The 13,477-nt window shown below is 45.4% G+C and overlaps 1 protein-coding gene across 18 annotated transcripts in view; it reads right to left on the bottom strand.

Moving 5' to 3' along the window:
• Positions 1–7,509: 7,509 nt before the first annotated feature.
• Positions 7,510–13,477, bottom strand: part of SAP130 (Sin3A associated protein 130) — a 36,105-nt gene continuing 30,137 nt past the window's right edge. For 8 of the 18 annotated variants that reach the window (XM_073360140.1, XM_073360127.1, XM_073360125.1 and 5 more), the window contains 5 exons: positions 12,721–12,969; positions 12,234–12,359; positions 9,560–9,693; positions 8,627–8,740; positions 7,510–8,428 (listed from right to left, as the gene is read on the bottom strand). In XM_073360140.1, the coding sequence (XP_073216241.1) occupies positions 8,270–8,428; positions 8,627–8,740; positions 9,560–9,693; positions 12,234–12,359; positions 12,721–12,969 (782 nt within the window). In that variant the 3' untranslated portion in view covers positions 7,510–8,269. The remainder of the gene's footprint in view (positions 8,429–8,626; positions 8,741–9,559; positions 9,694–12,233; positions 12,360–12,720; positions 12,970–13,477) is intronic. The other 10 variants (XM_073360141.1, XM_073360142.1, XM_073360135.1 and 7 more) reach the window with 3 other exon arrangements.

The following is a 13,477-nucleotide window of genomic DNA, read 5'->3' as shown; positions in this document are numbered from 1 at the left end:
GTGCAGCGAGGTAAATCTAGCCATGTATCAATCAGAGGCCAGGCTAACCTCCTTGTTCCAATAAGAACGATAACTTAGGTGCACCATTTCTTATTGGAACCCTCCGTGAAGTCCTGCCTGAAATACTCCTTGATGTAAAGACACCCACTTTGTTGATTTTAGCTCCCTGAAGCCAACCCTGTAAGCCGTGTCGTCAGTCGCCCCTCCCTCCGTCAGAGCAACGGCAGACAATCGTTCCGCGCCTTTTTTCTGTGCGGACGCCATACCAAGGCAAGCATGGAGGCCGCTCAGCTCACTTTGGCAATTAGGAGCACATTAAACACAACACGCATTATCCAGCAGTATATGCAGCACCGGAACCTGGCAAAGCGATACCGGGCGAGGAGACGACGTCAGCACGGTCCCGTGAGTGATCAGGACATGGACACAGATTTCTCTGAAAGCATGGGCCCTGCCAATGCATGCATCATGGTGCTAATGGGGCAGGTTCATGCTGTGGAACGCCGATTCTGGGCTCGGGAAACAAGCACAGACTGGTGGGACCGCATAGTGTTGCAGGTCTGGGACGATTCCCAGTGGCTGCAAAACTTTCGCATGCGTAAGGGCACTTTCATGGAACTTTGTGACTTGCTTTCCCCTGCCCTGAGGCGCATGAATACCAAGATGAGAGCAGCCCTCACAGTTGAGAAGCGAGTGGCGATAGCCCTGTGGAAGCTTGCAACGCCAGACAGCTACCGGTCAGTTGGGAATCAATTTGGAGTGGGCAAATCTACTGTGGGGGCTGCTGTGATGCAAGTAGCCCACGCAATCAAAGATCTGCTGATATCAAGGGTAGTGACCCTGGGAAATGTGCAGGTCATAGTGGATGGCTTTGCTGCAATGGGATTCCCTAACTGTGGTGGGGCTATAGATGGAACCCATATCCCTATCTTGGCACCGGAACACCAAGCCGCCGAGTACATAAACCGCAAGGGGCACTTTTCGATAGTGCTGCAAGCTCTGGTGGATCACAAGGGACGTTTCACCAACATCAACGTGGGATGGCCGGGAAAGGTGCATGACGCTTGCATCTTCAGGAACTCTGGTCTGTTTCAAAAGCTGCAGGAAGGGACTTTATTCCCAGACCAGAAAATAACTGTTGGGGATGTTGAAATGCCTATATGTATCCTTGGGGACCCAGCCTACCCCTTAATGCCATGGCTCATGAAGCCGTACACAGGCAGCCTGGACAGTAGTCAGGAGCTGTTCAACTACAGGCTGAGCAAGTGCAGAATGGTGGTAGAATGTGCATTTGGACGTTTAAAGGCGCGTTGGCGCAGTTTACTGACTCGCTTAGACCTCAGCGAAACCAATATTCCCACTGTTATTACTGCTTGCTGTGTGCTCCACAATCTCTGTGAGAGTAAGGGGGAGACGTTTATGGCGGGGTGGGAGGTTGAGGCAAATCGCCTGGCTGCTGGTTACGTGCAGCCAGACACCAGGGTGGTTAGAAGAGCACAGGAGGGCGCGGTACGCATCAGAGAAGCTTTGAAAACCGGTTTCATGACTGGCCAGGCTACGGTGTGAAAGTTCTGTTTGTTTCTCCTTGATGAAACCCCCCGCCCCTTGGTTCACTCTACTTCCCTGTAAGCTAACCACCCGCCCCTCCTCCCTTCAATCACCGCTTGCAGAGGCAATGAAGTCATTGTTGCTTCACATTCATGCATTCTTTATTCATTATCACACAAATAGGGGGATGACTACCAAGGTAGCCTAGGAGGGGTGGTGGAGGAGGGACGGAAAATGGCACACAACACTTTAAAAGTTTACAACTTTAAAATTTATTGAATGACAGCCTTCTTTTTTTTGGGCAATCCTCTGTGGTGGAGTGGCTGGTTGGCCGGAGGACCCCCCACCGCATTCTTGGGCGTCTGGGTGTGGAGGCTATGGAACTTGGGGAGGAGGGCGGTTGGTTACAGAGGGGCTGCAGTGGCAGTCTGTGCTCCAGCTGCCTTTGCTGCAGCTCAACCATACACTGGAGCATACTGGTTTGGTCCTGCAGCAGCCTCAGCATTGAATCCTGCCTCCTCTCATCACGCTGCCGCCACATTTGAGCTTCAGCCCTGTCTTCAGCCCGCCACTTACTCTCTTCAGCCCGCCACCTCTCCTCCTGGTCATTTTGTGCTTTCCTGCACTCTGACATTATTTGCCTCCACGCATTCATCTGTGCTCTGTCAGTGTGGGAGGACAGCATGAGCTCAGAGAACATTTCATCACGAGTGCGTTTTTCTTTCTTTCTAAGCTTCACTAGCCTCTGGGAAGGAGAAGATCCTGTGATCATTGAAACACATGCAGCTGGTGGAGAAAAAAAAAGGGACAGCGGTATTTAAAGAGACACATTTTATAAAACAGTGGCTACACTCTTTCAGGGTAAACCTTGCTGTTAACGTTACATACATAGCACATGTGCTTTCGTTACAAGGTCGCATTTTGCCTCTTCCCACTGCGTGACTACCCCCTCAACCTTCCCCCCTCCCTGTGGCTAACAGCGGGGAACATTTCTGTTTAGCCACAGGCAAACAGCCCAGCAGGAATGGGCTCCTCTGAGTGTCCCCTGAAGAAAAGCACTCTATTTCAACCAGGTGACCATGAATTATATCTCACTCTCCTGAGGATAACACAGAGAGATAAAGAACGGATGTTGTTTGAATGCCAGCAAACATACACTGCAATGCTTTGTTCTACAATGATTCCCGAGTACGTGTTACTGGCCTGGAGTGGTAGTGTCCTACCATGAAGGACGCAATAAGGCTGCCCTCCCCATAAACCTTTTGCAAAGGCTTTAGGACTACATCTAGGAGAACCGCAAATGCCAGGGCAAAGTAATCCTTTCACATGCTTGCTTTTAAACCATGTATAGTATTTTAAAAGGTACACTCACCAGAGGTCCCTTCTCTGCCTGCTGGGTCCAGGAGGCAACCTTGGGTGGGTTCGGGGGGTACTAGCTCCAGGTCTAGGGTGAAAAACAGTTCCTGGCTGTCGGGAAAACCGGTTTCTCCGCTTGCTTGCTGTGAGCTATCTACAACCTCCTCCTCTTCCTCATCTTCATCCCCAAAACCTGCTTCCGTATTGCCTCCATCTCCATTGAAGGAGTCAAACAACACGGTTGGGGTAGTGGTGGCTGAACCCCCTAAAATGGCATGCAGCTCATCATAGAAGCGGCATGTTTGGGGCTCTGACCCAGAGCGGCTGTTCGCCTCTCTGGTTTTCTGGTAGGCTTGCCTCAGCTCCTTCAGTTTCACACGGCACTGCTTCGGGTCCCTGTTATGGCCTCTGTCCTTCATGCCCTGGGACATTTTGACAAAGGTTTTGGCATTTCGAAAACTGGAACGGAGTTCTGATAGCACGGATTCCTCTCCCCAAACAGCGATCAGATCCCATACCTCCCGTTCGGTCCATGCTGGAGCTCTTTTGCGATTCTGGGACTCCATCATGGTCACCTGTGCTGATGAGCTCTGCATGGTCACCTGCAGCTTGCCACGCTGGCCAAACAGGAAATGAGATTCAAAAGTTCGCAGTTCTTTTCCTGTCTACCTGGCCAGTGCATCTGAGTTGAGTGCTGTCCAGAGCGGTCATAATGGAGCACTCTGGGATAGCTCCCGGAGGCCAATACCATCGAATTGTGTCCACAGTACCCCAAATTCGAGCCGGCAACGTCGATTTAAGCGCTAATCCACTTGTCAGGGGTGGAGTAAGGAAATCGATTTTAAGAGCCCTTTAAGTCGAAATAAAGGGCTTCATTGTGTGGACGGGTGCAGGTTTACATCGATTTAACGCTGCTAAATTGGACCTAAAGTCCTAGTGTAGACCAGGGCTAAGAGAAACAAGTTTGTTTACATTTACAGGAGATAATGCTGCCTGCTTCTTGTTTACAATGTCACCAGAAAGTGAGACCAGGCATTTGTATGGTCCTGTTGTAGCTGGCATCGCAAGATATTTACATGCCAGATGTGTTAAAGATTCATATGTCTCTTCATACTTTTGCCATCATTCCAGAGGACATGCTTCCATGCTGATGATGCTAATTAAAAAAAATGCATTAATTAAATCTGTGACTGAACTCCTTAGGGGAGAACTGTATTTCTCCTGTTCTGTTTTACGCACATTCTGCCATATATTTCATGTTATAGCAGTCTTGGATGATGACCCAGCACATGGTGTTCATTTTAAGAACACTTTAACTGCAAATTTGACAAAAATGCAAAAATGGTAGTAATGTGAGATTTCTATTGACAGCTAGAGCACTCGACCCAAGGTTTAAGAATCTGAAGTGCCTTCCAAAATCTGTTAAGATGGGGTGTGGAGCATGCTTTCAGAAGTCTTAAAAGAACAAACACTGATGCAGACACTACAGAATCCAAGCTACCAAAAAAGAAAATCAGCCTTCTGCTGGTGGTATCTGACTCAGGTGATGAAAATGAACATGCGTCTGTCTGCTCTGCTTTGGATAGTTATCGAGCAGAACCCATCATCAGCATGGACACACATCCTCTGGAATGGTGGTTGAAGCATTAAGGGACATATGAATCTTTAGCACATCTAGCATCTAAATATCTTGCAACACCAGCTACAACAGTGCCATGCGAATGCCTGTTCTCACTTTCAGGTGACATTGTAAACAAGAAGCATTATTTTCTGCAAATGTAAACAAACTTGTTTGTCTGAGCAATTGGCTGAACAAGAAGTAGGACTGATTGGACTTGTAAGCTCTGAAGTTTTACACTGTTATTTTTGAATGCAGGTTTTTTGTACATAATTCTACATTTGTAAGTTCAACTTTCATGATAAATTGCACTACATTTATTAGGTGAATTGAAAAATACTGTTTTTTTGTTTTTTACAATGCAAATATTTGTAATAAAAAATAAAGTGAGCACTGTACACTTTGTATTCTGTGTTGTAATTGAAATCAGTGTACTTGAAAATGTAGAAAACATCCAAAAATATTCAAATAAATGGTATTCTATTGATTAACAGCATGATTAATAGAGATTGTTTTTTAATCGCTTGACTGCTCTACTCAAAATATCAATTTATTTAGGAAACTGAATAAAAATAGGAGCTTAATAGCACAGATACACTGACTGACCCTCTCACCTCTGAAGACTGGTTAATGTGGGAAGTGTGTGGTTAGATGTTGATAAGTGGGGTGCATCACACTTACAGGTAGAGGCTGTAGGGCATGAAAGCTAGAATACTTTGAATATAAGGGACTTCCTATGATGTATAATGGTGGCAAACACTAGGTATTGCTACCGGAGAGATGGGAGCATAAAATGACAAGTCAAAAACTAAATCCTTGTTCTAGTTAGTGATGTTAGGAAAAATCTGTTAATCTCTGCATTCTTTCACCTCACAGCAGTGTTGTGAAGAATGAGCGTCAGATGTAGAAGATTTGGAACTGTATGGTAGAAATAAAGAATGCATTGGCCTTGCCCTTTCACTGAGAGAGTTTGACAATATGCAATCCAGAAGCATTTTGGAATTAAAAAATAGTAACACTGAAACACACCCAAAACCAAATTTAATTTAGGAACTCCCAAGCATTTGGAGGAGAAATGGGGCTGTTGGTTTCACAGTAATTTGTTAGCTGCCTCAAGCTACAGGAGCTGCAAGTCAGGCAAGATGAATTGATAAAGCTGTGTAGGGAAATTTTGCACAAGAATTACTGGCTCTGCCAGCATTGTATTACACTTTCCAGCACTCCAGACCTTGCCCAAAATGTTAAATCTACTTACATTTCTTCAGGTTACCAGAAGGGGTAATTTATCCAAAGAGGAGGCAAAATGATGTGAGGAGGAATGCTTCTGTTTCAAGCAACAACAAAAAAATGGTCTGAGCCCAGGCTTTATCCCCAGTACAACATCCCACATGCCCAAATTCAAAGAGCTGAGTCCAGATGCATCCTCCAAGTGTGCAAATCAGTGGGTGGTACAAATTGGCATAGCTCTTTTGAAGACAATGGAGTACCATCATTTTGCAGTAGCTGAAGGACTGGGCCAAGATTGATGCAGAGAAAAGTTAGAGATACATTTGTCAAGTTACAGGCAAACAAAATTTCAGAACTCTTTTTAAAAATCATTTGAGCACAAATGACCCTTATCTGCTCTATGTTACTACCTAAAACCAGTCGTTTCCTCAGCACTAAATGGACTCTGAAGTTGCCTGTATTTCATTTCAGCGTTTAAGGAATTTCAGCCTTCCATCCAAAAAATGAAGGTATTGTATATCAATCCCAATTATTACAGAAACCATTTAGGCTTAGATGATGTCCTAGTTGAAAGGATTACATGAAGAATAGCTTTTTGGAATAAAACAGCAAAGCATTTAAGAGCAAGACCTATAAAACCATACATAATGTTCATGTAAAAATCATTTCTGATCATGACAAATGATTTGGTCAGAAAACCATTTACTGCTGCAGGCTGGCAGTTATCAGCCTGAAAGGGGAATTTAAGCTTGCTCCTGTGGGAGATAAAATTGAGTATTTCTAACCTTCTGTAACACCTGTGCTCAGCTGAGCAGATTCATTCTTCATGGAGTCTATATTACTTTATGCCAAACAGTGTTTTGACAACATTATGTGCATTTCCCAGCATTCAAGATAGCCCTTTCCTGAACCACAAGCAACAAAACGGATAAGTGAAAGTGATTTGATCCCACAGCTTGCCTTCCACATTTTGTAGTATGAAAAATTAGTTCCTTTTATTTCTTTGCAGAATTAAATTTTTACAAGCCTTTAAGTACATATTTTAGAAGTTTTTCAATGGCATTTTACTGACATTTCCACTCTCCCCCTGGCAGTCCCCCGAAAGTTAAGTTCCCACACCACAATTTAAGTTGTTCCATATTAGCCAAAATTACTGTAACATCGGAAAAACATTATGGAGATGTATATTTATTTTCTAAATAAAACTAGAGTCAGATCAGAATGAGATTGTTGTCTTGGCAGATGGGTCTGAAATATGGTGCATATGAAAGAAGCAGCATGCTCACCTTGTTATAATGAATTTTATTCATATTCAGTGCTTCCAATCTCTTTATGCTACGGAATGAAATATCAGCTTTTTTGGATTAATTTCAGATGGTCAGAAAAGTACATTGAGTTTCCAGTGACCATTAGCCACCTGAAGATTAGAACTCCAAATGAAAACTAAATTACTTCCTAAAGGAAGCTGGTGTCATGAAAGTTTGTGTGTATTGTTCATAGTTACTCAGAATTAATAACTCTTCATTAGTGGACTAGTTTGGCAACCCTTATGGAAACTTAGGATAAAACAGAAAACCACACTTGCACCTATATAGGCTGAAACCCCAATGAACTATCTTTTCTGACAGCAGCAGAAGAGGTAGATTTCTTTTTCCAAAATCCAGGTTCTCCTTCCTGCAACGTCTTTCAGGAGATGAGTTTCTTTTAGGGCTTATGGGTTGTGTATTTTCTATAGCATAAAAATATACAAACAGCTTGGGTACAAAAGTCTCCAAGTCCTTTATTCAGGTTTACAGGATGTATGTGGTACATACAATTAACAGCATCACACCAGCTACAAGAAGTACTGTGTTGGAAGAGAAGTACTTCAAAACAAGTATCTGAGAGCACCAACATGAACACACACAGAACAGATACTACAAAATCACTTTGAAATGGTTCTTTAAAAAAAAAAATTGACAGCTAGGACTTCAGAACCAGGAGATTCTAAATGGGGCAGATCTAGTGCAATGGCACTGGTTTAAGAAGGCTACTACAGACACTGGAAAGTCAGCAAAACTGGAAGGGTGGGGAGGTAACTGGAAATGGTGTCATTTTTAATGGTTTGAAAAGGTCCTGGCAGTCTGAGCCAATACTTTCAGATCAAATTCTTGAGGTCTCCTGCAGGAATCCATGGAGAAACCTGTAAGTTACCTCTAAACTCTAAAATGAAAAGGAGACTGTTCATGACACTCTGCATTATGAGTACCAATTAGTGGGCACTGACATGTCAGGAGGGTTAAACAAATGTGACTTCAAAGAGTTTAAAAGGGATGAGCCTGACAGAAAAATATTTGTTCATTATGACAGATCCAGGCCAATCCCTCCAGGTCACTGGGCTCCACACATCCATCTGTGTTCTCTAGAACTCATCCTTTTTAGTCAGATGCTCTACTTAAAAATAAACCCAAAATAAAAAAAAGACTGAACAACTCCATTCTGTACACATTCTCCATTTCCACAGTCCTTATTCTTCTGGCTCTAGACCTTCTCTTTTCGCTTTAATTTAGACACTTTCTTGACAGTTCCATTCTTGTTTAAGAGCTTCAGAACACGTTCCTTGTGATCCAAGACCTTCAGCATAGAGTCTCGGGCCTCACTGATCTGATCCATCACAAGTTTACACCTCTGCATATTCCCCTGAAATACACACACCACTGTCATTAAGAGCAGAACTCTCAGTCATTTCCAAGTCTGTAAGTCACCTTGGAATAATCACACTTGAAATACACTAACATTTTTTCCCCCTTGGTAGTTCTTACTAACTGCACCATAGGCAGCAATAGAGTGAGTGTGTAATTAAGGGTAAAGTAGATATACTGAGCCATCAACTTTTACCTGTATCAGTTCATTTATTCGATGTAAGTCATCATCAGTTGCTGCCTTTTTCTTGGGGATTATCCCTTCCTGCAGAGAGGTGAGGCGCTCATACACGTCATGCTCCAGGTTAGTCTAGAAGACATGAGACCATAGTGAGAATGCCCATCACTAGAATGCACAACATTCCTCCATATTAAGAAAATTATACACAAACAAGTGAGGCTATTCTGCTCCTCCCTCAGCTACGCATGTTGCTTATTCATGAGATGGAGCCTTTGAAGTAGAGTGGTGTTATTCTTCGTACTAACATCCTATAAAAGAATTGCTCCACTTCTGAAAGAGCATGGATCCTAACCAGTGCTGTCTAGAATGCGGAGATGCACTCTGACCCTTGCCCCTGAAACAGATACTTTGAAGAATTCAGAGAAGTACAAATTGCATCCCCACATCTGAATCCAGAGCAGCCCTGAACCTTCTGAAATGCAGAGCTGCTTCCCTTATTTCCCTCAATACTATTCTGGGAATGCAGAGGTTTGGGGGAGTTTGATGCTAGAATGCAGAGCACCTACCTCACCCCAACCCCAAAAGAGAAACATCCAAGAATGCAGAGCAGTGCTGCCTCGTATCAGCAGCACCATCCTAAACAGACACGTCTTCAGACCTGTGCATCAGAGAGAGGGAGTTGCCAGTTTTGAGCATCTGAACAGAATGCATCAGCTCTTATGTCTGAATCCAAACCTCCACTTCCTTGAAGTTCAGAACCACATGCAACACATTCCTGATAACTGGAGAGCATATGGCCAGCTCCCTACAGACCAAACGGTGAGATACTCCAGTGACTGATGTGTTTTTCTAATTCGTGATGCTTTCAAAAGAGCTAATGTTCATCTAGGAGTACTCCTACTTTCCCCATGTTGTAGGACGCTCAACTGGTAAGCCCCATTCACTTACCAACTGCAGTAACTGTGCTGCGCAGAGATGGACTTTCCAACCTTGCGCACGGCAGGATACTCCTTTCTGATTGGCAATCTCCTGCAGCATAGCCTTCTTCTCTTCTAAAACCAAAGAACACAAACTTGATGTGTCTAACGTAGAAACAAAGGACAGTTATGATACTGTAAGATTTTTTTCCCTTCACATGCTCCAGTAAGAACTGAACACAGGTCAGTTGGTCAGGACAGCAATATTCACTCATGTAGCAGATATCTCAAGATCTCACACATACGTAGAGGTAGGGGCAGCAGAACCGGGTGGGGGGGGTGACAGGACAATAGTAAGGGTTAGTGCTCCCACTATGGACATAGTGTGGAGGCTGGTCTATGTTTCTGCCTCTACAACATTTCCTCTGTACCTGCAGAGGAGAAGACAGGGCAGCCCAGCCCTGCTCCTCCTCTGGTCCAACTCCCTCAGCGCTTGGGAGAGGAGGCAGCTGGAGTGGGGAAGGGGCAGAATCATAATTCTGGGGCTGGGGGAAGACTGCTTTCTCTTCAGGGCAGGAGCCAGTTGTGTAAAAGCAGCAGCCAGGGGAGGGAGCTGGACAGACAACTGCTCTGGGTGCCTGCCCAGACTGTGCTGCTTCCTCAGCCTGCCATCTCCCAGGCCAAGATGAGTGCCTACCCCACCACCTTTCCTCACTCCCGCCGCTCTCTGAGTCCCTCTGTGCCCCAGGCTCCTCAGCACACACCCCGAGGCCCAAACCTCAGTCCACCCATTCAATGCAAACTTCTCCTGCCTCCCTGTGGAGGGGCTGCACGTCTGGACAGACATACAGAGAGAGAGGAAAAAATTCAGTGTTGATTTTTCCTGTCTTGAAACTGCAGACCTCAAAGACCTGTGTGGAGACTGAAGATTTGTCTCACACCTGTCCACAGGTACAAGTCTGCTCCTCTTATGGACGTGCTTATACAGCAGCTACAAACATAATCAGATATACACTGGCCTCAAAATCCCTTGGATAGTCAGTCTCTAGTTCCCTAAGGTTAGAGATAGATGCTAAAAACGGAAACATTGGTCAGTTGACAAATCTAGTTATTCTGAAGCCAGGAGTACGGTAGTTTTCCTTTAACTCTGCATGTTTATTTGCTGATCAGCAAAGCATGCATGTCAGAATGCTGCAGTGTACATCTACTTTTAGCAGATTTTCAGTAGTAGGTTTCTCCTGTTGCTGACAGAACATATTGTTCAACAGACACATGCCAAAACAGTTTTTTATCATTTGTAATATTACTCCTAAGGGCATTCTGCGCCAAAAAATATTTTAAGATTCTGCAAATTTTATTTGTCAAATAAATGTGGAGGCTCCAGCATGGCATTGGGGAGCACAGGCCACTGGCTGCACAGAGGTGGGAGATCACTGTGTAGCTCCCCCCAGGACACGGACTCAGTGGTGAGGCTGCATCCAACCCTGACACAGCGCAAGGACCAGGCCTGCCCCAGAAACACCCTAGGGTCCTGCCCCTCTGTGCCAGGTGCACCAGCTGTGGGCAGGCAGGCTCAGCAAGGCAGGATCCAAGCGTGGAAGGGCTTAGTGTGGGGAGATCCAGGTGTGGGTTGAAAGGGTTCTGTGTGGGGCAATCTGGGTGCAGGTGGCTCAATGGGCGATCCAGGCACGGGGGTATCTAAATGCACAGGGGCTTGTTGGGGGGTTCTGGGTGCAATGGTAATAGGACTCTGCAGGGGAAACCAGGTGAAGGTGGTTGGGGCTCAGCAACAGGGGGTGTGGATGTGGGGGGCTCAATGGGGTGGGGATCCAGGTGCAGCAGGTTGGGGATCGGAAGGGTGGGGATCTTGGTGCGGGTGGCTCGTTGGGGTGGTCCAGGTGCAGGGGGAGTGAGGTTTGTCAGGGAGGTTCTGGGTGCAGGGGTGTGGTGAGGCTCAGCAGGAGGGTCTGGATGCATGGGGATTGGGCAGATGGGGGAGCAGCTCCCTGTACAGTGATCCCTCCCCCTTCAGCTGAGGTGCAATGGGTGCAGGAAGTGGGGGGAGGAGAGTTTGAAAAGCTTCCTATAGCCAAGGGAGAACTCTGGAGTGGGTCTGACATGGCCCTAGATGCCATGCAGGGAAAGAGGAAGTCCCATCCTCCCCAGCCCAGCTGGGACTAGGAGCTGAGCCAGGTGCAGGGTAGGAGCCACCAGCTGGGTCTTCCCCAGTCCCTCCCCCTGCCCCACAGTGATTTACCTCTCTGCTAGCTGGGTAGGGTCGTATGACTGCCCTTGTGGATTCCCTTTGCTTCCCTGTCAGAAAGCTATTGCTCTGCAGGGAAGCAAAGAAATCTGTGGGGACATATATTCTGCGCATGCGCAGTGGCACAGAATTTCCCCAGAAGTATAATATGCTGGTTACTCTTGGTGTGTATTACTTCCCTCTGGTGGGTGGAAGGTCAGGCCTGTTTAAGTGTGACTGCCTCCCTCTACTGTCAGGAGGTCTGACAAGAGATAGCATCATTGCTAGCTAGTAGAAGTTTTCCTTTAGTTCACAAGATGAACATATCTGAACAAGAAACAAGTTCTATTTGCCACACTACAGTTACTTAACTCCTTTGTCTATATGACTACAACCATTCAAAAGACAACTGTTCCCAGCATTATGCATGGGCAACAGGAAATTCCATAAAAAGTAAACTGACCTTTCACTCTGACATCACTGTATCTCTGAAAGTGGTGATAGGCAGCTTTCCAGGGGTTGCGATAGTGACGGAGCAGTGTGATAGGGGGTCTTGGACGCACAGGGACGTACCTGACACCTTCTTCATCTAAGAAAGAGCCAAGAGAAACAATTGTGACCTGTTAAAGAATGTCTGCAGTTTCAACTAGAAGAGACTGGCATAATCCAGTGATTTAAGCAGAAGACCAGGAAGCAGCTCAGGTGCCAATTCCCCATGGGATTGAATGAGTCACTTAACATTTTACAGGTGGTGAAACTGAGATGGAGCCTGTGAGAAACAGACATTTTGAAAACCACAATGGAAGGGCTAACTATTGATTCATAGCTCAGGTTTCTTTAACAGAAGTCTCATTATTGTAGAGGCAGGGAACAAAGGACTCTAATTTGGTGGAAAAGAGAAGAGCAGATATTTGAGCAGAGAAAGCAGTTACCATCAGAGACGCCATTACCTATGTACTCTTTTGGAGGAGACTTGCGCTTCTCTGCTTTCACCAGCAGACTTTTGGCAGTGGATTTCTCATCATCAGTGCTATTAGTCTCCATCATGTCGCCTTCCTCTGTGGAGATTACATGCTGCTGCTTCCGGGGTTTTTTCCTTGGGGAGGCACCAGGTGGCAAGTCGTTCGGGGGCATGGAAAGGTTGTTGGCCAGCAATGCAAGAGATGGAGACATGGTATTTGTAGTCAACGGAGGAACTGCTAAGATAGAAACAGGAAGAGAAATGTTTAAGAGCCTGACAGCCACAAAGAGAGAGCAACTTTATGTCAGCTAGTGTGAAAGTGACAAGCTAATACTATCTAAGTGCCGTCACGGTGATACCTATCCTGAAAACAATTTCATGTCACTGGGGGAAAGAAGAGGTAATAGAACAGAACGTACTAGCTGTCCAAGGAAAAGGAACTTTAATGTTATTTGCATGGTGAAGGAAGAAATCTATGTTTAAGGGTTTTTATATCAGTTTTGTATGATTGAAGTCGGATTTTACTGCTCTGCTGCTACCTCAGTCTCACATCCTCCCCAGACATATGGGGTAGCCAAACAATTGTACAAGAAAATCCAAGGAAGTAGGCTCAACTTTTAAATGGAAGGGTTCAGTGGCCGCTCTGCAAACTCTTACATTTAAGATGGACAGTTCATAGTCACTGGCATTACAATGCTCTCCCCTGCTATGACTAAAACTGATCTCAAACCCATTTATCTAGAAAG

The sequence above is a fragment of the Lepidochelys kempii genome, chromosome 9 (genome assembly GCF_965140265.1).
Source record: "Lepidochelys kempii isolate rLepKem1 chromosome 9, rLepKem1.hap2, whole genome shotgun sequence".
NCBI classification, from domain to species: Eukaryota; Metazoa; Chordata; order Testudines; family Cheloniidae; genus Lepidochelys; species Lepidochelys kempii.
The sequence above is the reverse complement of the archived record's forward strand: the minus strand, read 5'-3'. Positions and strand labels throughout refer to the sequence as shown.